The 24,053-nt window shown below is 48.2% G+C and overlaps 2 protein-coding genes across 8 annotated transcripts in view; both read left to right on the forward strand.

Annotated features, from left to right (window-relative positions):
- RAB11FIP5 (RAB11 family interacting protein 5) overlaps nt 1-2,259 on the forward strand; it is a 36,711-nt gene extending 34,452 nt beyond the window's left edge. For all 3 annotated transcript variants that reach the window (XM_082356303.1, XM_082356304.1, XM_082356305.1), the window contains one exon: nt 30-2,259. In XM_082356303.1, the coding sequence (XP_082212429.1) occupies nt 30-233 (204 nt within the window). In that variant the 3' untranslated portion in view covers nt 234-2,259. The remainder of the gene's footprint in view (nt 1-29) is intronic.
- Nucleotides 2,260-2,362: 103 nt separating this feature from the next.
- SFXN5 (sideroflexin 5) overlaps nt 2,363-24,053 on the forward strand; it is a 118,090-nt gene continuing 96,399 nt past the window's right edge. For 2 of the 5 annotated variants that reach the window (XM_082356404.1, XM_082356403.1), the window contains exons 1-2: nt 2,363-4,054; nt 15,595-15,663. In XM_082356404.1, the coding sequence (XP_082212530.1) occupies nt 3,944-4,054; nt 15,595-15,663 (180 nt within the window). In that variant the 5' untranslated portion in view covers nt 2,363-3,943. The remainder of the gene's footprint in view (nt 4,055-15,594; nt 15,664-24,053) is intronic. The other 3 variants (XR_014234648.1, XM_082356401.1, XM_082356402.1) reach the window with 3 other exon arrangements.

Raw genomic sequence — 24,053 nt, forward strand, 5'->3', positions numbered from 1 at the left:
CTGCTCACTCCTACTCCCTCTGGCCTCAGGACTCCGGTGTGCTGGACCAGTCGGCCAAATACTACCACCTGACCCACGACGAGCTCATCGGTCTGCTCCTGCAGCGGGAGCGGGAGCTGAGCCAGCGGGATGAGCACGTGCAGGAGCTAGAGAGCTACATCGACCGGCTGCTGGTGCGGATCATGGAGACCTCGCCCACACTGCTGCAGATCCCCCCTGCTCCCCCCAAGTAGCCCTCTTCACCCCCCTCCCCAGAGGCTTGGCGCAGACCCACTACCCAGCAGGGCTCGCGCCCTCCCTCCCTCCCTCCCACTGAACTCTCACCTGGGTCTGGGTGCAGCCTGTCCTCTGTTGTCACCCCTTGTTCCCCCTCTCCCCTGCCTCAAACTGGGGCTGCTGGCAGGGGAGCCCTTTGGACTCCCATTGGCGCCATCAAGTTCTGTGCACAACTTGTGTCTTTGGGAGCCCTGAGTCTTTCCCATCTGCCTATTTTCATACCCCTTAGCTTTGGGGGCTCTAGGGAATTGGAGCAAAGAACTTAGCCCTCAAGAGGGAGCAGGGGTGAGCTGCAATTCGATGTGGTGGTATCTGGGACATACTTTATTACCCGCATTTCTTCCACGGCTAAACCCTTGTCCTCTCCACCTCCCTCCAGCTTCTGGAGGTCTCCTAGTAGTACTGGGGCTGTGGCAGGGACCAAGCGCCCAGTTCTCTGTGAGTTATGGGCAACCAGGGCACCTACTCTTCAGCCTCACGTCCAATTCCCCTAGGAGCAGGGAGCCTGTATGGTCTAGTCTTGTCTCTGCCGTGTCCCAAGTCTGATTGCTTTCAGCTGTTTGCTGAGCGAGTGCAGCGTGGATGGAGGGAGATGATGAGGGCCGCTCCCCGCCCTCATCTTCTGACTTTTGCATTGAGTGTCATGTGTGAATGTGTGGAGAGCTGGGACAGGAGTGGGGAGAGCACCTTCTCACCCACCTCCAGGCTTTGGGCTGCTTATGTTTGGGGATCAAGCCTCCAGCTTTGTTCTCATTGCCCGTCCAGATGCCAAAACTCTGTGCTGCTGCAGGGTTTGAACTTTTGGAAACCAATTAAAATGTGCCTTTTGTGGGTAGGGTCAAAAGCCTCTGGAGGTAGACGTCTCCCCCTAGTTGGCGTCCCCCTCCCCTCCTGTTGAGCACATGGGGTTGGATCTTTTGGGGCCCTGGCAATGGGAAAGGAGGGTGGGGGCAGCCCTGCTGCATGCTCTGCCCCTCCCCTAGAGTTAACTTCAGCTAAGGTTCCGGCCAGGCTGCTGCTGCTCCCTCAGCATCCCTGCCTCCTCCTCCTCCTCCTCCCTCAACCCAAATTGAGGAGGGTCCTAGGACAAAAACTACATTCTGGGAGTGGGAGGTCCCCCTCTGCCTATACTTAGGAAAAAGCCTTTCTTGCCTCCCATTCGCCCACTAGCTGCTGACCAGCCTGTCCCTTCTGCTCCACGTCCTTGCCTGGCTTGGCTGCAGTGCACTTTGAAACAAAGTGTCTGTCCTTTGGCCCGGCCCCTGGTTTGCTTGCAGAAAACATGACAGACTTGCCCACGGCATCTGCAGGGAATCTTTGGTGGCTGGGGGGTACTCTGCCTTAGCGTTGTGGGGTGAGGAGGTGCTGAAGGGGCATGCTTTTGGCCCACCGAGAAGGTGAGAGCTCCTCTGTGACTACCTCTTCTTCGTGAGACGGCCTGTGGGGGTCACTCGGACAGCCATGGAAAGGGATGTGCTCTCTGGCTCATGTCTTCCTTCCACCAGGATGAAGCCGAGGAGTCCCACCCATGGGGGAAAGCCCCTGTCATGTTATCTACCTTAAGAATCACTCGTCAAAGCTGAGGAGTGTTCACAGGTGCTCAAGACTTTGGTCATGTTTTGGGAGGGTCCTTGGGGGTTGGATGGGTGTCTCTTCAGGAGGAAGGGGATCACTCCTCCACTAGGTGTTCCTCTGGGCTCTGTTCAGTCTCAGTCCTGATCCTGGTCTTCCACTCACCCTTGATTATGGGCCTCCAAAATGCCCAGGGCAGGGGTGTCTTCAAAGAGTTTTGAGCTGAAGCCCAGGGTTCTTGTGGCTGTTTTTGCTCCTAGCCATAACTTGGAGGAGAGCTGCAGGTGGGGTGGGCAGGGAGCAGGCACAGTTCTGCTTTGCTGTTTGTCTTCCTAGTTGTAACGCCTGTTTATAAAGAGCTTGTTCTTCATGTTTTGAGCACTTTATGAAGAATAAAAAATTAACATACTGCAGGTGGCTCTGTTGTGTTACTGTTTTGATAAGTGTATGAAGGAGGCTTCCCGGAGGAGAAAGCAGCCTTAAATCAAGATGATGCGGTTCTCGGATGATACCGCCCCTGCCCTAACCTCAGGGGAAGCAGCACAGCGTTGCTGAGTGGGCCGGGCTCTGTCTTTTCTCACTCCCGGGAAACCCACATTTACTGAGTGATGTGGGGAATACAGAGGGATTTTAAAAGACTTGATTCCTACTCTCAAGCCACTTAGTCTAGTAGGGAAAGAAAAGATACAAATCCAAGATACAAATGGTTTCTTCACGGCCAGCTAGACTTTCTCCAGCTAGGAAAAGTCCGTTTCTTGTGGTTTGACGTGCATGAGGAACTGACTGCTACAGATCATGCAGTGTCCAGAAGGCATGAGCTAACCCAGCACTTCACCATAAGCCTAAGGAGACTCAAAGTGCGGGGGTGGGGGGCGGTTAGGTTCCTAAGATCAAAAACCAAACATTTCTGCTGTCCTCTTGGGCAAAACAGGCAGCTGTCCCTCAGTCATTCCAGTAACCCTTCCCCCCCAGTCTGGCTCACTGACTAGATATTTCAGCTAGGAATCTGCTACTCTAATCTGCAGGGGTGTTTATTATCCCTGCCTAGTGCCTTGCTCTACAATCTGCAGTACTCCCCCTTACCTAAAGTCCTTGTAGCTGGTGCTTGTTAAGCACTTCTGAAACTCCTCCCCCTCCCCCATCCCAGTTTTCTTCCAGCCCAGGAACTGGGCCCAGGAGAGATCTTCGGTTGGCCAGAGGAAGTGAAGGCTGCCAAGGCTCTTTCTTAAGTCCTTGCTGTTTAACTCATACAGCAACAAATACTTGAGTCTCTGCTGTGAGCCCTCTCAGCTAGCACTAAGGACTTCGCAATGAATCCAAAAGTCACAACTCCTGCCCTGTGGACCTCACACTAGGAAAGGCATATAGTCAAAACCACAAATAATTATAAATGCAAGGGCTGCGAAAGCAAAGTGCTGGCAGCTATAGGAATATGTGGTGGATTTTGCGGAAGCAGGGCGAGGATTGGCAAATGCAATATTTAGGCTGAGACCAGAAAGAGTCAGCATCAGGCTAAGATCAAAAAGTTAAGGGCTTTTGGGTCAATGGCGCGGCGAGCGCCCACCATGCTCCAGGAAGTGAGTTGGAGAGCAAGGGGCGAGGGGCAGGGTGGCGACGGAAGGACCTGCATGAAGATTCTGCAGTGCAATTCTTCGCACAAAGTTTTCCAGGATTACCCTATTGTCTGGAGTCCTTGCCCATCTGGTCCAAGGGTCGGACCCACTTCAGTAGGGCTCTTCTGGACTGCAGCTCCAGGAGCGACGCCCACCGCAGCAACTCAAACTTCTAGGGGCAGGTAACCAGCGAGGGGTCGCCCGATGGCCCCCTATCGAGACCTTAAGAGTCGTACACGCACACTCCTCCCGGACTACCGACGCCTGCAAAATTAGCGGCGGGAACCGAGACCCGGTCTGAGTCGGTGCAACTCCCCGCAGTCTAGGGTTGTCAAGCTCCGTGACAAGAAAAACTACACTCCCCACAACCCCTTGCGCCTCCGGTTTGCTGCGGTTGCTTGCGGCCAATCGGGAGAGGCAGCTGTGGCGGGGGCCGAGGAGGGACATTTTAAAAGGGCTGGAGATTGCGGGCGTCAGTGGCCATGGCGGATACAGCGACTACAGCATCGGCGGCGGCGGCGGCGGCGGCTAGTGCCGCTAACGCCTCGACCGATGCACCGCCTTTCCAACTGGGCAAACCCCGCTTCCAGCAGGTGAGGACCGGGCTGTGGCTTGAGGGTCGGTGGGTAGCATAGGGAGGGCGAGCAAACTCCTCTCCAAAATCCTCTTTAGCCCTAGGGTCTCCGACCCGCGGCCACCAGGGAGCCTGCAGCTACTGCCTGGGGGAAACCTCGGCCACAGCCGCCTTTTTCCCATTGGTCAGCGGGGTGGGCGAGGGCTCCCACCTTGGCTCCCTATTGGCCATCGGCGTCGTCACTCCCCATCCGCCCGCGCCCTCCAGGCCTTCCCGCCCGAGGCTCTCTGTGATTGGCCACTGCCCGCCGCGGCCCGGGATCCGAGCTCCCGGGCCCGAGCCGCTTGTGCGGGGTCTCTTGGGCAGTGCAGCCGCCCGCTTCAGGCGGAAAGTTCGAGGCCCTGGGTGAGAAGTTGGCATGGCCGAGATGCCTTCTAACTTTTTCCCCGGGTGGTGACCGACATTCTTTCCGAGCTGCCCGCGGAGCCTCTGGGCAGCATCCGTGCCCCGCGGCCCCGCTCCAAGCCCTCCACCCCAAGCAGGGTCCGCGGTGGGGATGGGTGAGGGCCGCGAGCCGAGGGGTACCCGCCGCCCGGCGACCCCTCTCCCCTCCGGCGGGGGATTCACTGACGCAGCGAGTCGGCCGGCTGGTGCCCTGCCGGAGATGGAGCGAGGACGTTCGGGGAGAGCCGGGGGGCCGAGGAAACGCTGTGTCATCCCAGGGGACCGCCGGGCGCTCGGAGGGTCCGCGTCCCCGGGAGCCTGCCCCAACCCCCTACCCCGCTGCGACTTCCACGGAGCACTCTTCTCTGTCCGACCCGATATGGCTCTTCGGGGCACGGTGACAGTCGTCCTTTTCCTTCGGAACCCCAGACAGGGCGTCTCTAACTCGCCCTCGGCCCAGGAGACGGGGATAGGGTCCGCAGCCGGGACGTGCGGCCCGGGCTGGAGGCTGGGAGGGGCCGTTCCCACGCCGCCTTCCCGGGCCCCCGCTGCCTCCAGCGCTGAGGAAATGGACTTTGTTAGGAAAAGGGGCAAAGAGACTCGGCTGAAGTGAACCAGGCTTGCCGAGGGTGGGGGGGCAGTGGAGGCAGACGGAAAGAAGTTTGCAGGAAGAAAGGAAGTTGTACAAAGGTCGGTGCAGTGGTTGATTGGTTGGTTGTTTTCATGATGGTGGGAGAAGGACTGGTTCCAGCAAAGTGGTGCACTGAGCTTTGCTGATAATTAAGGAGTTGCGCTTATGAGCCTTCTGAGAAAATGTCCCCACTGTTTTTAAACAGGACTTTAATTCTTTTAAAAAATAAACCATCTCAGCATGTAGGTATCTGAGGCGAGACTGGTGTCATCCTGTCAATGCTGGGTGCCACCTGGAACTGCCTGTCAGGGGTTCCTCTGCCTGGACTTGAGTGACACTTCATTAGCTGACCCCCGTCTCCGCCCTCCACACACATTCTGTTGTACTAGTCCTTCAAGACTCAGGCCCGCCTCCTCCTAAACACTTCCTCCCTTCTTCCCCTTACCCCCTGGTGGGACCAGGTCTCAGACTCCCTCCTGCCTGCCTCTTTGGCCACCCCAAGTGGGATCCTCAAAGGTCAGCCTTTACAACAGTCTGCCCTGTGGTTCTCTAATACTTCTCTGTGTGATTACTTGGTCTCCTCAACATTTGTGAACACCTTTTGAGAGGAGGGGCTGATTATGCCCTTCCCTTGTCTCCATCCTACCCTGAGGTGGGGCTTGGCACATAGTAATGTGCTGCATAAAGATTTGTGGGTTCATTTTTTCCCAGTACCTGTCCTGGGACATTCTGTCACACAGCAGATATTTGAGAACCTCCTAGTGGCTTTAATGACTGAGCCCTTTGCTGTGATCACCGCTGGAGCCATAAATGCATATTTGGGGCTACTGTTCAGGCAGCCATTGCTGGTACCTCCTTTTGGCACCACTCCTGAGGGCAGCAAGTGTTTGTTATATTTGCTTTTGAAGCACCTCTCCCCAAGCATAGTGACCTGCATAAAGCACAGTGCATGTGGTATTCATTCATGTTAAGGAACTTCCCTTTCCTCCAGATCTGCTCCTCCACACGACTCCCTGGTTGTGCAAGCAGCCCAGCCTGCCACCCAGATGACTCTCAAGAAACTGGGAGTCACCTGTATACTTGCCTTCCTCTCCTTCACCCTCTAAATACAACCAGAGGCCCAGGGTTCTCATCTCAGATAGCTCTCAAATCCACTTGTCTCCACTGCTGGAATCCTAGACTGAGCCCCCATCATCTATCTCCTGAGCCACTGCAGAATCCTCCTAACAGGTCTCCCTAGTTGCACTCTGGCCCCCTTCCAATCCCTTCCTTTTCCGCACGGCAGAGTCCCAACAATGCAGGTCTGATCAGGTGACGCCCCACCCTCTCGCCCAACACATATGTTCTTAAACACCTTCCAGTGGCTTCCCCTACTTCTGAGATAAAGACCTCTGTTTGGAAGGCCCCAAAGGCCTGCATGGCCCACCCCTGCTGACCTCTTCTTCCTCCAATGGAAACCCCACGCATCCCCTTGAATCCTGCTTCCCACCACACTGGCTACTTTCAGCCCCTTGAACCCTGAGTGGTTCGTAATCCAGGGCTCAGTCCCAGAGCCCAGTCCAGGGACACCACTCTCAACCCCCAACCAGTATCACCGCTTTCTGCAAGACTGGGCAGGGTCTTTCCTTACTCCCTGGGGTCCCCTCAGAACCCTTCTTCCTTTCATTCCTCAAGGATCTCCCTGTGCAGGGGGTAGTAGGAGGAGGGGCACTGAGCAGTGTCAGAGGGTGGAGAAAGATAGCTTGCCTCGATGGGCTTTGGTCTGTTACCGTCTTTCTCGCCATAAGATGATAATGCTAGCCAAGCATCGTTCTGACCTTTTTGTGCATTGACCTATTTAATTTTCATGATGACCAAGTGAGACAGGTACAGTTATCCCATTTATTATAGGTGAGAAGACCGGCACACAAACAGATTCAGTTACTTCCTAGGCAGTCTGGCTCCAGAGTCTACGTTTGTCTGTTTATTGTCAACTTTTTTATTATGGAGGCTTTCAAACATGCAAAAGTGGAGGCAATTGTCAATGAACTCCTGTGCACCCGTCACTCAGTTTCAACAGTTGCCAGTGTGAGGCCCACCTCATTTCACCTATATGCCCCCACCCCAACCAATGAATTATTTTAAAGCAAAGCCCATTATTTCATTGTACCTGCTGTAGGTATCTCTCAAAAGTAAAGACTTTTTTGGTTAGCTTTTCTAAATAAACTGTAAAATTTTTGAAAAAATTTTGTGTGTACAGAAGTCAAGTAGCAGAATTCCTGTATAACCCTCACCCAAGTTTCCCCTAGTGTCATCATCTCAGATTACCACGGTACATTTGTTAGAACTAAGAAACCAACATTGGAACATTACTATTAACTACACTCCAGACTTTGTTGGATTTCACTATTTTTTACACTAATGTTATCTTTCTGTTCCAGGATCCCACATTCCATTTGGTCGTCATGTTTCCTCAGTCTCCCCTCGGGTCTATGACAGTTTCTCAGACTTACCTTGTGTTTGATGACCTTGACAGTTTTGAGAAGTACTGGTCAGATATTTTATAGAAGGTCCCTCAATTTGGGTTTGTCTAGTGTCTTTCTCATGGTTAGATGGTTATGGGTTTTAGGGGGAGAATGTCACAGAGGTGAAGTGCCTTCTTTTTCACATGGTATCAGAGGGTTTTTTGATTAGTTTTAACATAACCATCATACCAGTAACACACCTAAAATAATTATTTCTTAATATCATCAAACCAGTCATTATTTGTCTTAGTCTGTTTGGGGTGCTATAACAAAATACCATAGATTGGGTAGCATATATACAACAGAAATTTATTTTTCACAGTTCTCGAAGCTGGAAGTCCAAGATCAAGCCACTGGCAGATTCACTGTCTGATGAGAGTCAGCTTTCTTGTTCATAGATAACATCTTCTAGCTGTAACCTCCCATGGTAGAAGGGAGGAGGGATCTTTCTGGGGTCTCTTTCACAAGGGCACTAATCCTAATCATTAGGGCAACCTCATCACTTCCCAAAGACCCCACTTCCTAAAACAGTCACCTTGGAGGTTAGGATTTCAACATGTGACTTTGGGGGTGGGGTGGGGACAAGCATTCAGTCCATTGTACTATTCACATTTCCCTGATTGTCACATCATTTTAAAAATAATTGGTTTGTTTCAATCAGGATCCCACAAGGCCCACGCATCATATTTGACTGATAGGTCCCTTTCATCTCTTCTAATCTATTGGTTCTTCCCTCTTTCTTTCTTTCTATTTGTTGAAGAAACTGGGTTGTTTGTCCTGTACAATTTCCCTATTCTGAATGTGACTGAAGGTATCTCTGTGGTATAAGTTAAGATGTTCCTCTGTCCCCTGTTGTTCCTGTAAACTTCAAGTCCATACTTTTAACCACTGCCCCATATTGCCAGGTGAAGGGAAGATGGCAGGAGAGCCTGGGGGAGCTCTGTGAACTAACTGCTCCCTTTCCTCCTCCTTTTCTGCTCATTTCCTTTCCTGAACCCACTCTTTTCTTCCTTCAGGACTGACATGGTTTTTGGCAATTTGGGGCCCCAGGACAGGAAACAAACACACATGATTCTTCCCATTTGTGATTCAGTCTATCCAGAAATAAGTTTGCTTTATTTTTTTTTAAACTTCCTTGTTTCTTCAGAAATCTCACTTATCTGCTATGACGACTGGGGGTATGGGTGTGCTGTGTGTGTCCTGGGTCCAAAATCCACCAAAGCCTACGAGAGCAGAGCAGGTGGGTTGCATAAGGCTCTCTCTGGGGTCCAGGGAGCTTGTGGGCCGGAAAATGCACTCTTCACTTCAAGACGGAGAGGTTTGTGTGGGCCGAGAGTCAGGAGGCAATGGGGAAGTTTCTCATATAGTTTGCCTGAAATAAGTTCTAAAGTGAAAATGCCTTGCAGGTAGTTATACATTTACGTTCTGTAGGCTAGAGAGCGACTGTTTCCCAGGGCTGGTCCTGGGGCTTGTTTGTGCTGTGGACACGGTCAACACCTTCCCGTCCAGTGGCTCTCAACCCCTGCTGCACAGTAATCACCTGGGCAGGTTTCTAAACAGACACCGATGCCTGGAGCCCACCCCAGGCCAATAGCATTCGAACCCCTGGGTGTACCGCCTGGATTTTAGAAAACCCAGGTGATTCAGTGTGTAGCCTGGTTGAGGACTACTGAGCTGGTCCAGCCTTTCCGCCTTTGGGCTGCAGGTTCAGTGATTTAGGGGTCTGGGTGCAGGCGGGCTGTCGGTTTCTTCTCAGGCCTTTGCCCTCAGTTGCTGCTCCCGAGGCAGCTCTCTGGCTCTGCTGTCCTGGGCCAGGCCCCAGAGTTAGGAAGGCAGCAGGCCTCGAGCCCCTGCTGAGAATTAGCTGGCTCACCTTTCTTGTGAAGGGAAACGGAAGGAATTACTTGGCTGACTCATTCTTCCAGTGAAGCAAAAGGGAAGGAAAAACATCCACTGATTATCTGATGGGGTAAAAGTGGGGTCTGAATTTTGGAGGGCATAAAAAAGGTCATACATATTAAACTATTGAGAAAATAATAAAAACTAACCAGGCCGAGAAGGTAGAAACCTTCCCTGCTGTGTCGTGCATCAGGCTGGGAAGACAGACACATAAAGGCAGCTATAAAGAAGAGTGCTTCTGACCAGGGCCTGCTCAGCCCTGAGGTATCCCAGCCACCTCCTTCTTTGGGTAGCCACTCGTTCGTACTCACTGAGAAATCACATTCTCCAAGGTCATAGATTGCCAGAAACTTTGCTGTTTAAAATGTATCAGTAGTGTCGACTTAAAAAAAAACAAACAAAAAAACCCCACAAAAACACAGAATGTAAGAACTGTGAGTTGAGTTTATTTAGTGTCTTACTGAGGACTATAGTCTGGAAGACACCCTCTCACAGAGCTCTGAGAAACTGCTCTGAAGAGGTAAGGGAGGAGGTCAGCATGTATATGATTTTGGCAAAGGGCACTTGTAATCAAGCACACATCTCAGGAGAAGGTTGCTGCCACGCATGAGGAACAGATATCTTAGTTAATGGTTTTAGTGCTTTTCTAAGTATGGGAAGATGCAAGAATCCACGTTCATAAAAGATTTCTCCTGAAAATATTTAACTCTCTGAAGGCCTGTTCTGCCAATTTTCCCAGAGCACAGAGAGCCTCCTTCCTGATCTCTGCCCTGAACTCCTTTCAGGGTGTCTTGAAGGTTAGGGACTGCAGTGGCTAATGGCTCAATCCTTGTAGAACCAGGTGACAGTAGGAATGACACATCCCCCTTTTGATTGGTGGGCCTATGGCACTTTGACTCAGAGAATCAACGCAAGTGCAGAGCTTCAAATAAGGAGCTTTAACTTTATAGTTTTCAAAAACAAAAAAAAACCCTACGTCTACTTCTCAGTCCAGACCTATGTGGACCCCCTTCCCCACAGCCCTGCTTTGCTTCCAGCCTGTTAATGTACTGCTTCATTTAAATTTTACTCTATCTTTCCCCAGAATTCTGCACTAACTCAATTTTTTCCCTTTGTTTGACAAAATGCCTTATAGTTCCTCTACTTTGTGGCCTCCCTCATTGCAGTGAGTCAGTAAGCCTGACTTTGTCCCGGGGTAGTGGGGGAGGTTAGTCTGATTGGGTTAGGACACGTATGCCTCGCATTTCCAACTCAGAACCCCTTTCTTGAATCTCAGGCCTATATGTTTAAGTGTTTGTTGAGAGGTTACATCTGGAAGGCCCTTTAAGTATCACAAGTGTACATGACCAATCCAGAACTGTTATCTTCCTCTCCACTAAATCAGTATGCTTCTTGCTTTCCTTATCCTGGTTAACAAGCATTAGTGTCTGACTAGAGATCTAGGCATTACCATGACTGTGTTATTCCTCATTCCCCCCAGTCAGTTAACCTTGCTCTACTCCCAGGACCTAGCACAGTCTTAGGCACATGGTAGGTCTTCAATAGCTATTTGGTGAATGACTGAAAAAAAACACAGGAGCCTGGTGCAGTTTCTGACCCGAGCCTTCATGCCTTTGAGCTCTTGCTGATACCCTTCTCTGCTAGGTAAACTCATCCATCCACTCATGCCAGCTCCTCTGGGAAGCTTCCTGACTCACTAGGGAGAAATAAACTGTGTCCCCTGTGCCCATTCTGATGCCTCATTTAGGCAGGGATCACAGCGTTTTATAGTTATCTGTTTACTTGTTTGTCTCTCCCGATGGTCTCAGCTCCTTGCGGGCTTGTCCGTTGTGGTGTTCCCTCAGCTAGTCCAGTATGGGTTTGTAGGTATCAATGGAGCAAAATGTTTTACTTAGGACTGTCTCCCAGTGGCGGTGGTGGAGAGTAATACAAGAGGGCTAGCAGGGCTGGGACAGGATGAAGGCAGTGACAGACCACAGGGCAAGTCAGAGGCTGGATGTTTGCACTGGGTCATGTTCAAGAAGCTGCTTCCCTCAGGCCGTTCTCCTTCAGGCCCTCACCTCTGCCCCTGCTGATCTTCTTCCCTCCTTGGGCTGCTAACTGCCATACTCTTGTCCCTTTCAAATCCTACCCTCCCTTCAAAGCCCAGCTGGGCCTCCATCACTCCAGGAAGCCTCCAGGCCATTGGCTGTTCACCGGCCCACTCATTCATTCCTGTGGCCAGTGTGTTTGTGGAGCCTCTTCTAGGCGTGTAACACAAGACCAGGAGCCAAGGAAGATAATACAGAAAGAATATCCAATAGCCCACATCCTTCAGGAGCTTATAATCGAGTAATAGACCAGTTTGTATTTTAATTTAAATATATATTTAAAAAATAGGATATTACTTATTTATATTATACATAATACTGATTTTTTTTTCATTTTGAAAGCAATATAAAAGATATGGAAATAAAAATCCTATTACCGAGAGGCAATCTCTGTTAACATTTTAATATATTTTCATCTAGCTTTTTAAATAATATGATTTTGAAATCCTAATTTTGAAACAGTTTCAGTCTTACAGAAAAGTTGCAAGAAGAATACAGAGAAATTCCATATACCCTTTGCTTAGATCCACTAGTTTTCAACATTTTGTCACATTTCCTATATTATTCTTTGTCTACAGATGATCATAAAGTCCAGAAACACAGCAAATATACATGTTACCAAGAACATCTTCAATCTGTAAACAGAATAATAGTGCCTACATTTCCAGATTTTATTACCACCCTGTGTATTTACACGTTATTTATTTACTTTAATATTTATTTATTTATTTATTTTGGCTGCACTGGGTCTTAGTTGCAGCACGCGGGATTTTTAGTTGCAGCATGTGGACTTCTTAGTTGTGGCATGCATGTGGGAACTAGTTCCCCAACCAGGGATCGAACCTGGGCCCCCTGTGTTGGGAGTGCATAGTCTTATCCACTGGACCACCAGGGAAGTTCCTATACATGTTATTTTTTCTCAACCATTTGAGAGTAGATTATATTCATTTATCCCTTAATACTTCAGTGTATCCTTAAGAACAAGGACATTCTCTTACATCTCTTAGTCTGTTTGGGCTGTTATAATAAAAATACCATAGACTGGGTGCCTTATAAACAACAGAAATTAATTTCTCCCAGTTCTGAAGTCTGGGAAGTCCAAGAATAAGGCACTGGCAGATTCAGTGTCTGGTGAGGGCCTGATTCCTGGTCATAGACAGCTCACTGTGCTCTTACATGGTGGAAGGGGCAAGGGATTTCTCTGGAGTCAGTATAACGGCATTAATGCCATTCATGAGGGCTCCCAAAGGCCTCACCACCAAATACCATCACCTAGGGACTTAGGATTTAACATATGAGTTTTTTTTTTTCTTAAGGGAACTTTATTTTTATTTATTTATTTATTTTTGGCTGCATTGGGTCTTCATAGCTGCGCAGGCTTTCTCTAGTTGCGGCGAGCGGGGGCTACTCTTCGTTGCGGTGCGTGGGCTTTTCATTGCTGTGGCTTCTCTTGTTGAGGAACACGGGCTCTAGGCACGTGGGCTTCAGTAGTTGTGGCACAAGAGCTCAGTAGTTGTGGCTCACGGGCTCTAGAGTGCAGGCTCAGTAGTTGTGGTGCACGGGCTTAGTTGCTCCAAGGCATGTGGGATCTTCCCGGACCAGGGCTCGAACCCATGTCCCCTGCCTTGGCAGGCGGATTTTTAACCACGATGCCACCAGGGAAGCCCTAACATATGAATTTTGAGGGGACACTAATATTCAGTGTATAGCAATAACCACAGTACAGTTACTCAGGAAATTTAATTTGAGTACACTACTTTTATTAATCTATAATCCTATTCCAATTTTGTCAGTTTTCTCAGCGATGTCCTTGAGTGCATTTCCCCCTCTAGTGCAGGATTCAGTCGAAAATCATGCGTTGTATTCAGTTGTCTTGTCTCTTTAGTTTCTTTTAATGTGGGGGCAGTTCTTCAGTCTTTCTTTGTCTTTATGACATTGACATATTTGGTGAACAAGGCCAGTTATTTTATGGAATGCTCCTCAATTTGGGTTTGTCTGATGTTTCCACATGATTAGACTCAGTTCCTTCAGAATACTATGTGAGCGTCCATTTGCCTCTCGTTGGTCCTTTAAACATGCCCCATCATTTTGGGGTGTGGCACTTCATTACTTTCTAGCACAACAATAGTCTCATCGTATACCTTCCCTGCCCCAGCCCTGGAATCAGCCACTTCTCTAAGGAACCCTGGTTTATTCTAGTGGATGTCATCCCGTCTCTTTGCTATCCATTTAATATCCATCTAGCTCTATTTATCTCCTGTCTATTAGGTTGGAATCATGCATTTTACATGCATTTCACAAATCATAAGCATTTTTGCATGTCATAAACATTGTCTGAAAACATGATTTTATTTTATTTTATTTAGTTAGTTTTTAACAGTTTTTTGGGTTCTGTTTTTTAAAATTATTTATTTATTTATTTATTTATTTATTTTTTGGCTGTGTTGGGTCTTCGTTTCTGTGCGAGGGCTTTCTCTAGTTGCGGCGAGCGGGGGCCACTCTTCATCGCGGTGCGCGGGCCTCTCACTGTCGCGGCCTCTCTTGTTGCGGAGCACAGGCTCCAGACGCGCAGGCTCAGTAGTTATGGCTCATGGGCCCAGTTGCTCCGCGGCATGTGGGATCTTCCCAGACCAGGGCTCGAACCCGTGTCTCCTGCATTGGCAGGCAGACTCTCAACCACTGCGCCACCAGGGAAGCCCTGAAAACATGATTTTAAATGGCTGTGTAGTGTTCGATCACGTAAATGGATCGTCATTTTAACAATCCGCCTTTATAAATAATGCAGCCCTGAGTGTCCTCAGCGTATACCCCTGACCACACCGCTGAACGTCTCTGATTGAGCATCATGTATAAGTTGGGAAATAGTTTAGGCCATTTGAGTTATAAGAGGTTAGAGAAGCAACTGTTTTAGTGAGGAATGGTGTGGAAGCTTGATGGGTCTGTGAAAGGCTGGGGGTGCCATGGTGAGCAGAGAGATGGAGGTGGCCTGGGGCCTGGTGTGTGCAGGGGACCTGTTGGTGACCCGGCTCCTACTCTGGTCTTTATTGGGAAGCGGAAGGAGCAGAAATTGGGTGCAGGGTCTGGTGCCCCAGTGAGAAGGGAAAGGAGTGTGGAGGCTTCTTCCTCCACTGAGCGGGGGATGAGCTTGGAGAGCTGTGGGGCTCCAGGGAGGATTTGGGACGCAGCCTGAGTGTAGTGAGGCATGAACCCCCGGCGTTTGCAGCTTTCCCCTTTGTCCCCTAGCTCGGTGCCTTCTCTCCTCCCCTTGAGCTTGGCTTTGCCAAGCTGGCCCTGTCCTGAGGGCACAAGGCCCAGCAGCAGTGTTGCTCGGTTTCTTTTCATTGTGCTCTAATGCCTGTGGCCTGTTTAGCACAAAGCCCTCCTTTTCCAAGGCCCCTGCTCTGGGGCAAGGATGGGGGAGCTGGCCCCTTGTCCTGGGCCTCACAGCAGCAACGGGGCTATGGGGGAAGGAAGGCCTGAGGGCTGCGTGCTGGGCACTACCGTGTTTGAGTTCCACCTGTGGGGAGCTTTCCCTGCGGGCAGAGCCTGTGCTGGACTTTGGTGAGGGACCCTACCTCCCTCGAGGGTCCTAAGTAAAGCAGAGAGGCTGTGGTGGGCAGGAGAGACTGGGAGAGGGCTGGGCACCAGACCTCCCCTCCAGCCTGCATGCTCAGTGGCACCCGGGAGCTGTTGAAAGGCTTGGCGTAGATCTCAGGGCCTTGGGAGGAGAGGGAGGAGAATGGGAGGCACGTGGAAGAGACATTGGGACAGTCACTGAGTGTCTTAATGGTCTTTCTGAGTTGACTTTAGAAAGCCCTCAGACCTGGGAAAGCTGCCCTCAGGTCACTGAGAAGCAAGGCCTCACTGGTGTTCCTCACCCGCACGGGGAGTCCTGGGGACTGTGGGACACTGAGCTGTGGGTGTTGTTCCCCATTGTCTGGAGGACGGGGTGCAGAAACTAATCCAGTCTCCTCTCCCACCCCTTCTCCAGACATCCTTCTACGGTCGCTTCAGGCACTTCTTGGACATCATCGACCCTCGCACACTCTTTGTCACTGAGGTAAGTCATGGCTGCCAGTCTCAATGGAGGCCCCTTGGCCTTTATACCTTGTGACTTTGGAAGGTCCATAGGTCATCTGTGTGTTTGCCTTATACACATTATCTCATTTCATCTGAATCTCACCACATCCCTTCAAGGTAGATATATGTCATTATTATTATTTCAAACTTCAATAAAATTATTACCAAGTACATGGATTATATTACAAAAGTTCATGCAGTACAGATGCATTTAAGTAGAACAAAAAAGGATCCTTCGTACCCTCTCCCTACACAGTTCCCTCCTCTGATAGGTAAGGCTGGGTATAAGGTATAATTTACCTTTTATGTGTGAACCATCCTGTGAGTTTTGACAAACATATTGAGTCGTGTCCACACCATGATGAAGATGTAGAACGTTTCTATCACCCTACCATATTCCTCATGCCCGTTTATAATCCATCGCCCCCACCCCATGCTGAGCCCCTGGCAACCATTCATCTGTTTTCTGTCCCTGCTCTTTTGCTGTTTCTAGGATGTCATATGAGTGAAATCCTACAGTATGTAGCCTTGTGTGTCTGGCTTCTTTCCCTTAGCATGGTGCTTTTGAGATTCATCTATGTTGTTGCATCTATCAGTACTTCATCCCTCCTGACTGCTGAGAAGCATTCCATTGAGAGGATGGTCCAGAATTTGTTTATCCATCCACTTGTTGATGAACACCTGGGCTGTTCCCATTTTCTAATTATTATCAATAAAATTGCTCTGAGCATTCTGTGTGTGGACGTATGCTTTCATTTCTCTTGTGTGAATAACTAGGACTGGGATTGCTGGCTCATATGGTAAGTGTGGTAAGTATATGTTTAGCTTCATAGGAAACTGCCAAACTGTCATTTAGAAATTGCTGTACATTTTACATTCTCATCTACAATGTTCTAGTTGCTCTACATCCTCACCAATCCTTGATATTATCAAATTTAAATGTACTGTCAGATTTATTTGAGCCATCCCAAGAAGTGTGTCTTTATATCCTTTGTATTGTATTTACAGATGTGTACAGGAATGCATACACATGTAAAGCAGCAAATATTTATTAAGCATTTTCTGTGAGCAAGGCAGTGTCATAAGCATTTTACATGTATAAGCTCGTCAGATTAACTCAAAGCAACCCTATGAGGTAGATTCTATTCTAAGTTCCATTTTACAGATGAGGAAACAGACAGACAGAAGTTAAGTCTCATGCACATGGTGCTGGCCAGTGATGGAGCCAGGGTATGAACGCAGGTAAGCTTGTCTCCAGAACCCTTTGCATTCCTGTTCAGGTAACTCAAGTTTAGGGAACCCTCCCAAGATTACTCAGCTGGAAGAAGGCCTGAGCTCCCACTCTGGGTCCCCACATACCCTGAGGCAAGTCATTGAGCCTCTGAGTCAGCCCCCTGAGTAGACAGCACTTCTCTGCTCATCTTCTCTGTGCTGAGCATTGGCTTGCTTCAACTCTTGGAGGGAAAAGAAGCACACGGCCTGCTAGGTACCTGGACCTAGAACCATTCCCATTGTTCCTGGGAGAGCAGCCCAGTAACAGGCAACGTGGGAATTACCCTGATATGTGATTTCCTCCTGTATCCCAGGAAGGATGAAGGACTCAAGTATTTAACTGGCTGACCTTACCTCTGGATGTACTGCCTCTTAAGGGCAAGGCTATTGTACTTCTGGGCCCTGTCTAGATTCTCCTAAGGAGTAATCAAAGTGATTCCATAAAAATTTGGAAGAGCTAACTAGAACTAGAGAGCTACTAGAACTAGAGAAACTACTTACCTAGCCTAGGTTATGTGTCTTTCTTGAAAGCTCCCAAACGGTGCACAGCTAGATAGAGTTGCAACACAAATCCCAACATAAATGCCAGCTGCTTGATGGAGGAGGCAGTGAAGGCCAGTGCTTATTAAGGGTGGACTTCGAGGCACGTTGAGAGGTGGTGGAGGGAGCCTTGGGAGGTCCGGAGGTTCTTCAGGGCTCCCCTGATGGACAGAAGCAGGCAGGGACTTTGGGGACGGATGGGCAGCGCAGAGCAGCGCGCCGCCTGTGCTGCTCACGGCCCCCCCTCTCCAGTCCCCCCTCCTCTCATTCCCAGACCATTTCATTTTACTGCTCTCTTCCTGTACCACATTTTCGTCTTCAACCCTTGCATTTTGAAAGGTCCCAGCATTCTTGGGTATCACTAAACCATCTTTTTCCTATTTCCCCATCAGTAGATTTAAAAATCTCATACATTTTTTTTTTACTATTAATTGAAATGTCAAGGAAACTTAACTATTTACTGACTAGCAAATAACCAGTGCAACAGAAATTTTAGACTATTTTTCAAATTTCACATGTTTCTTCCCCTCATCAAAGGTTCTGATAGGCTTCCTGGAAAGAACTAGATCTCTCCCTCCTGCATCCCAGCTGGGAACTGTTTCCAATACTACTTGCTGGCCTTTTGGAAATTTTCTGCCCACAGAAGATCTTCTAGGCCCTAAAAAATCTGGAAGGGCCATGAGTGGGCCCTTCATGCCCTCCCTGGCTCTAGTCCAGGCAGGTTGCTTAGCAAAGCCATGTGCATGGAAACAGTGAGAAATTAGAGGCACCAAGAGGAAAGAATCTCTTACCTGAGCCCCTCCCCCCAAAACTATGGTGCTACCAGGAGGGCCAGTTCCCCCTTCTGCTGGGCTCAGTCCACAGACCATGGCTTATGTCTTCAAAGCACTGTTTCTCTCCCAGGGCCCTTGGCTGGTGTCCTGGGAGGGAGCGTGGGGTGGTGGCTGCCCAGGGAGAGGAGATCTGGACAGGCCTGTTCATCTGTGAGGACGGGAGGAGAGTGGAGAACATGAGGAGGTGGCTCTGGAAGCCAGAGTTTCCTGGGGTGGAAAGATCCTGGGCAGCTTGAGCCTTCTGGTGACCCGGTTCTGAGGGGCATTAGCTGAGTCAATGGATAGACTCATCTTGAGAGAGTTTTGCAGCTACTTGTTTGCAATTTATAACTGACCAAGCTTTAAAAAGATTCCAACCCTTGTATGTGTAATGAGGTGGAGCAAATTTTATTCACCATAATTTCTCTTAGGAAGAAGGCTGTCATTGTTCTAAGAATGTCTTGAGCAAGGCTTCAGAAAGGGAGGAGGTTGCCTGCTTGACAGAGGGGGAAGAATTGTGCTTTTTGATCCTCCCAAAGAGAGGAGAGAGAAGGAACAAGAGGGGAAAACAGTGGGAAGGAGAGCGAGTAACCATGATGAACTGAAAGGCTAGTGTCTGGGGGCCCTTTTGAGATTGGTCATACATGCTTGTGAAAGTTGCTGTCCCCTCCACCATCATTCCTGTGATATTGTCATAAAATCTGCCTGGTTCCTGAAGTCCAGCAAGAGTAAATTCTTTGGAGGGATCTTGAGGGGCTGTGAGTCTACTGTCAGGGGGCTGTGTGTGCAGGATTGGGCCTGAGGAAGGAAACCACCAGGACCTGGCAGAAGCCCTAGCTTTGTCCTTCCACATAGGTCATGGAATTAGATTTAGATCCCTAAGGGCAAGGCTGTACCAGCTGACATCTAAGTTACTTTAAATTATGAACTGAAGATGAAAGGGGTTTGCTATTCTGAATTCAATAATTATTTAAGAGAATGAATGGTTGGCAGATTATCATTCTGAAGGACATAGAAACCCAACTGAAACAGTGTTAATAACACCAACTCATTATTGGTATTGGTGTAGTAATCTGAAACTATTTTGGGTGTATTGTAGGACAGAATAAATCGTTGTACTGATGTTGGGAACCAGGGTTCTCACCGTGGGAGTAGGGAGATACAAATATGGAGTAGGGGAAAAGACAAAAACTATGTGATGTTGTATTTGAATTGGAGGTATCAATATGAACTTATGATTTACACACACACACAAACACACACACACACACTTACATTTATATTTCTCAATTTCCTGGCTCTGTTCACTGAAAAGTCCATGACACCCCAGTAACAATGAACACACTTAGCACTCAGATCTCGGTTTCTAAATACCATTACTTACAAAAAGGACCCAGGGCTTCTTGGAGAGATGGCCAAATCCACACCCAAGGCAAAGAGATCTGCTACAGAAAGTAAGAAATTGTTCATAGACTGATGGAGACACAGGAACAGGAAGTGGCTGCATCCCACTAGCCACATTTGGGACAATTCGAACATTACGAAAAAGAAAAACAATGGATTATAATACATTGAATAATAAGAAGAAGAATCCATGAGTCCATAGTAAAACTAAAAATGTGAAAGAGGGAAGCTCATATTCACAGAAGAATGTCAGCTAATAAATGTAGGAGGAAATAAACATTGTGTAATCCTCAACAAAATCACTGATTTTGACAAGGATCATTAATGGATGCTATTTTCATAGAGTCAAAGTTGTTGGGAAACAGGATATTCGTATGCTTTCAGGTAAGTATCACCTCCAAATATTATTTAGCAATTCCTAAGGGGAAAAGGTACCTTTACAGTGGAGAGCTTGGAGGACACCCCTTTAACCGGGTGAGGCAGCATCACTAACAATGAAAACAACTGATATTGTGGGCCTCTTGATGTGATGTGGGTAGTAATCTCTAAATATTAAAGTCTAAAGAAGAAAATAAAAACTGCTCATTATCTCACCTGCAAGAAATAATCACAATTAACATTCTGGTATATGTATATGTACAAAATTAGGATGGTTTGTATAATGTGTGTATATATATAGATATAGATATATATGTATCTGTATCTCACTCTATCTCTGTACAGACAGTCCCCAACTTAAGATGGACTTTATGATGGTGTGCAAGCGATACAATTCAGTGGAAATCATACTTCGAATGGTGAATTTTGATCATATCCTGGGCTAGTGATATGCTGTACAATACTCTCTCATGATGTTGGGCCGTGGCAGCCACAGGTCCCAGTCAGCCACGTGATCACGAGGCGAAACCACCGATACACTTAGAACCATTCTGTACCCACACAACCATTCTGTTTTTCACTTTTAGTACAGTATTCAATGAATTACATGAGATATTCAACACTTTATTATAAAATAGCCTCTGTGTTAGATGATTTTGCCCAACTGTAGGCTAATGTAAGTGTTCTGAGCGTGTGTAAGGTAGGCCAGGCTAAGCTATGATGTTCGGTGGGCTAGATGTATTAAATGCTTTTTCAAATTAAGATATGATATTTTCAGGAATTCCCTGGTGGTCCAGTGGTTAGGACTCCGTGCTTCCACTGCAGGGGGCACAGGTTCGATCCCAGGTCGGGGAACTAAGATCCTGCATGCTGTGTGGCATGGCCAAAAAAAAAAAAGATGATATATTCACTTATAGTGGATTTCTTGGGATGAACCCCATCATGAGTCAAGGAAGATCTGTGTGTGTATTATGTATATATATGTATACATACATAAATATATATATTTAAAATCATATATGATATATGTATACATGATATATATATTTTTTTCATGTAGCATATCATGAACATTTTTCCTTGTCATTAAATGTTGTTTCAAAATGTGTTTAATAACTGTATAGTAATCCATCATGTGGCTATTCTCTAACTTAATCATTTTCTCAGTTGACCATTTGGGTGGTTTCAAGTCTTTTGCCATTATAAATAATATTGCAATAAATATCCTTTGTACATAAATTTCCCCATATTTCTCTTTATTTCCTTTGGATAAATTCCTGAAAGTAGAATTTCTGAATGAAAGGCATTTTAAGGCTTTTGATATATATTGCCAAATTGCCCTGTAAAGTGTACCAACCTGTACCAAGATTATATCAGTTTATGCTCTCAGTAGCAGTAAGTAAGGATGTCCATTTAAATGCATTCTAGACAGCATCAGGTAGTCTAATTTTAAAATTTTTAATGGAATTTTTAATTTAAAAATTTCCAGATGTCAGTACCCTTATACACTTCAGGTTTTTGCCCATCTGTATCTGTTTTTGGCATACTTCTTACATTGAACACAGACTTTTTATTTGCTTTTATCATCTATTTCCAGGCCTTTATAATTTTGGGAAATCATGTCTTATAGTATAAATAACCATCCCTGTTAGACTTTTAGGTCTAACAGGTAGGTTGTTTCCTACTTTTTGCTTTCCTGCAAAAACTAGTCTCCGGCAAATCATTTTTCATTTCTGCTAAATTTATTTTTTAGAAAAAAATTCCCAAGAGTAGGGTATCCAGGCTGGAGACCATGATTGTATTTATAGTTCTTAGGGTAGCTGGACAGATTTATTTTCTAAAGGTCTGTACCACCTGTCACGCTGCCAGAATTATATGGGTTTACCTCACATCGGTGTCCTGAACGTGACCAGAGGTCGGCCACAGGGAAACAGAGCTCTCCCCATGTGTCCCTGGTTTCCCCTTCCCTTGGGCCTCCCAGAGGGTAGCTCATCGTTGGTGTGAGCCAAGAACCAATCTCAGCACAGATAACCCCGTGGGTCCCCAGACCGCTGGGAGGGAAGATGAGAGAAGGGCTTGAGACTCTGCCTGCACAGAAATCATTAGCTTTGGCCCCCAAATCCCACTGCTTGGGAGCCACAAAGAAAGGTTTAAGCTGTGGTTGCAGACAAGGTAAGCATGCGCGGCCCTGCCCTTGTCAGATGCAAGACTGGCCCACGTGAGAGCAAGCAAATACTCAGCGATCAGGGCAGGACGTGAAGTAATCTGCAGGCCCCGCCCCCCGCCCCCGCTGCCAGTTCATTCTCCCCTGACCATTGACACTCCCCTTCCTTCCTTCCTTCCTCCCTCCCTCCCCCCCCTTTTTTTTTTTTGAAGTTCTGCAAGCTTTGAGACTCCCAAACTTTTGACTGTCTGAAATGCCCCTGTTCCAATTGTACCGCTTTCGCTAAACATGCTCTGCAATTTCTCTGTGTGCAATTTCTCCTTCCCTTTCTTACATGGGGTGCCCGGCCCCAGTAGGCATCAGCTTTTCAGGATGCAGGCATTGCTGTGGTTGCTCTGGGAGACCACCCCTCTCTCAGTTACCGACAGTCATGAGGACAGGAGGCTCTTCTGTGTTCATGTCTCATGGAAATGGCCCAGAGCTGGGATTGAGGGGACTTCGTGTTCCTAGGTGCCACCCACCCACTCTGTGACCCTGGGTGCCAAAATGCGCTTCCCGCTCACGCCCCAAATGCCCCAAATTCCTTTCAGAGAAAGGAATGCCGACATGGTTCTGTAATATTCACACACAGGGGTATTCTCATCCACATCCTGTGTGAACTGGGCATGCATGGCCTCTTGGAATCCCAGGATTCTGTAAAACCAGCATCATCATCGAGGGACTCTGGCCTGCTGCTTTGGAACCTGGATCCCTAACCCTGACCATACCCTTCACTTCTCCCCCCCAGCAGTCTCAGTCATTCATTTTTGTTAAATGCTCATTATGTGTGGCCCTGTGTTGGTGATGGGCTGGGGTAGGTGTGTCCTGCAGTTCTGCAAAGATACCTAAAACCGGTCCCCTGCTCCCCGCACCTTGCAGTCTCTGACAGATAACATGGACACACGCTGGTAAGTGGTCAGGGACCTCAGAGAGGTGCAAACCAAATGCTCTCTGGCTGTTCAGAGGACGGAGAGAACATTTCTGGAAGATTCCTGGAGAAGATGGCCCTGAGCCTTGAAGGATGGATGGGGATGGGGATAGACTGTTGGGGAGGAAGGATGTCCTCCTCCCCAAGGGTGGTGGGGGGAACAGTGTGGGCAAGATCAGGAGGTGGGAACCTGTAGGTACCACCTGGGGAGTGGGTCCTTTATCAGAAGTGGGGGTGAAATGTTTCTGGGGGTTCCTCACATCCTGACCAGGTGCTGTCACTCCCATCATATATTTTAACATATTAAATATTATAATAAATATTTAAATCATTTTGACATCCTCCCTAGACAAGCATGGATTATACTCAGTCTGCATTTAGGGGCTACAGGGTACCCCCTTCCTTCAAAAAAAGATTAGCTTTGCTTCTGATGACTTTCCTCATCTTTCTTTTTTGTGCCTTTCCTTCCTGTGTCCCACCATCCCCATTCCTGTCCGGCAGGGTGTCCTGCCTCTCTGCCACCACCCTAACACTCCATGCCTGCCCTTTTGCTTCCTTCTTCCCCTCAGGGCCTTGGGGTGGGACCTCTGTTCAAATTCTCTGCCCTGAAACAGACCTCCCAGGTGCCTGTTTCCTGAGGGAGTTTCCGGAGACCATGCCCCATCAAATACACGTGCTGTGACACTTTCTGGCAGTCTGGTGATGGAGTCTGGGAAGCAACATTGGGCCGTCCCTCCCCCAGCCCAGGGCTCCAGAGAAGGGCCTGCAGCCTTGTCTCCAAGCCAGCTGGGCCCCTCACCATCTTTGCATTGAGGGCCTAGCTGCCTGTTTGT

Source organism: Balaenoptera borealis, assembly GCF_965194805.1.
Source record: "Balaenoptera borealis genome assembly, chromosome: 15".
NCBI lineage: Eukaryota > Metazoa > Chordata > Mammalia > Artiodactyla > Balaenopteridae > Balaenoptera > Balaenoptera borealis.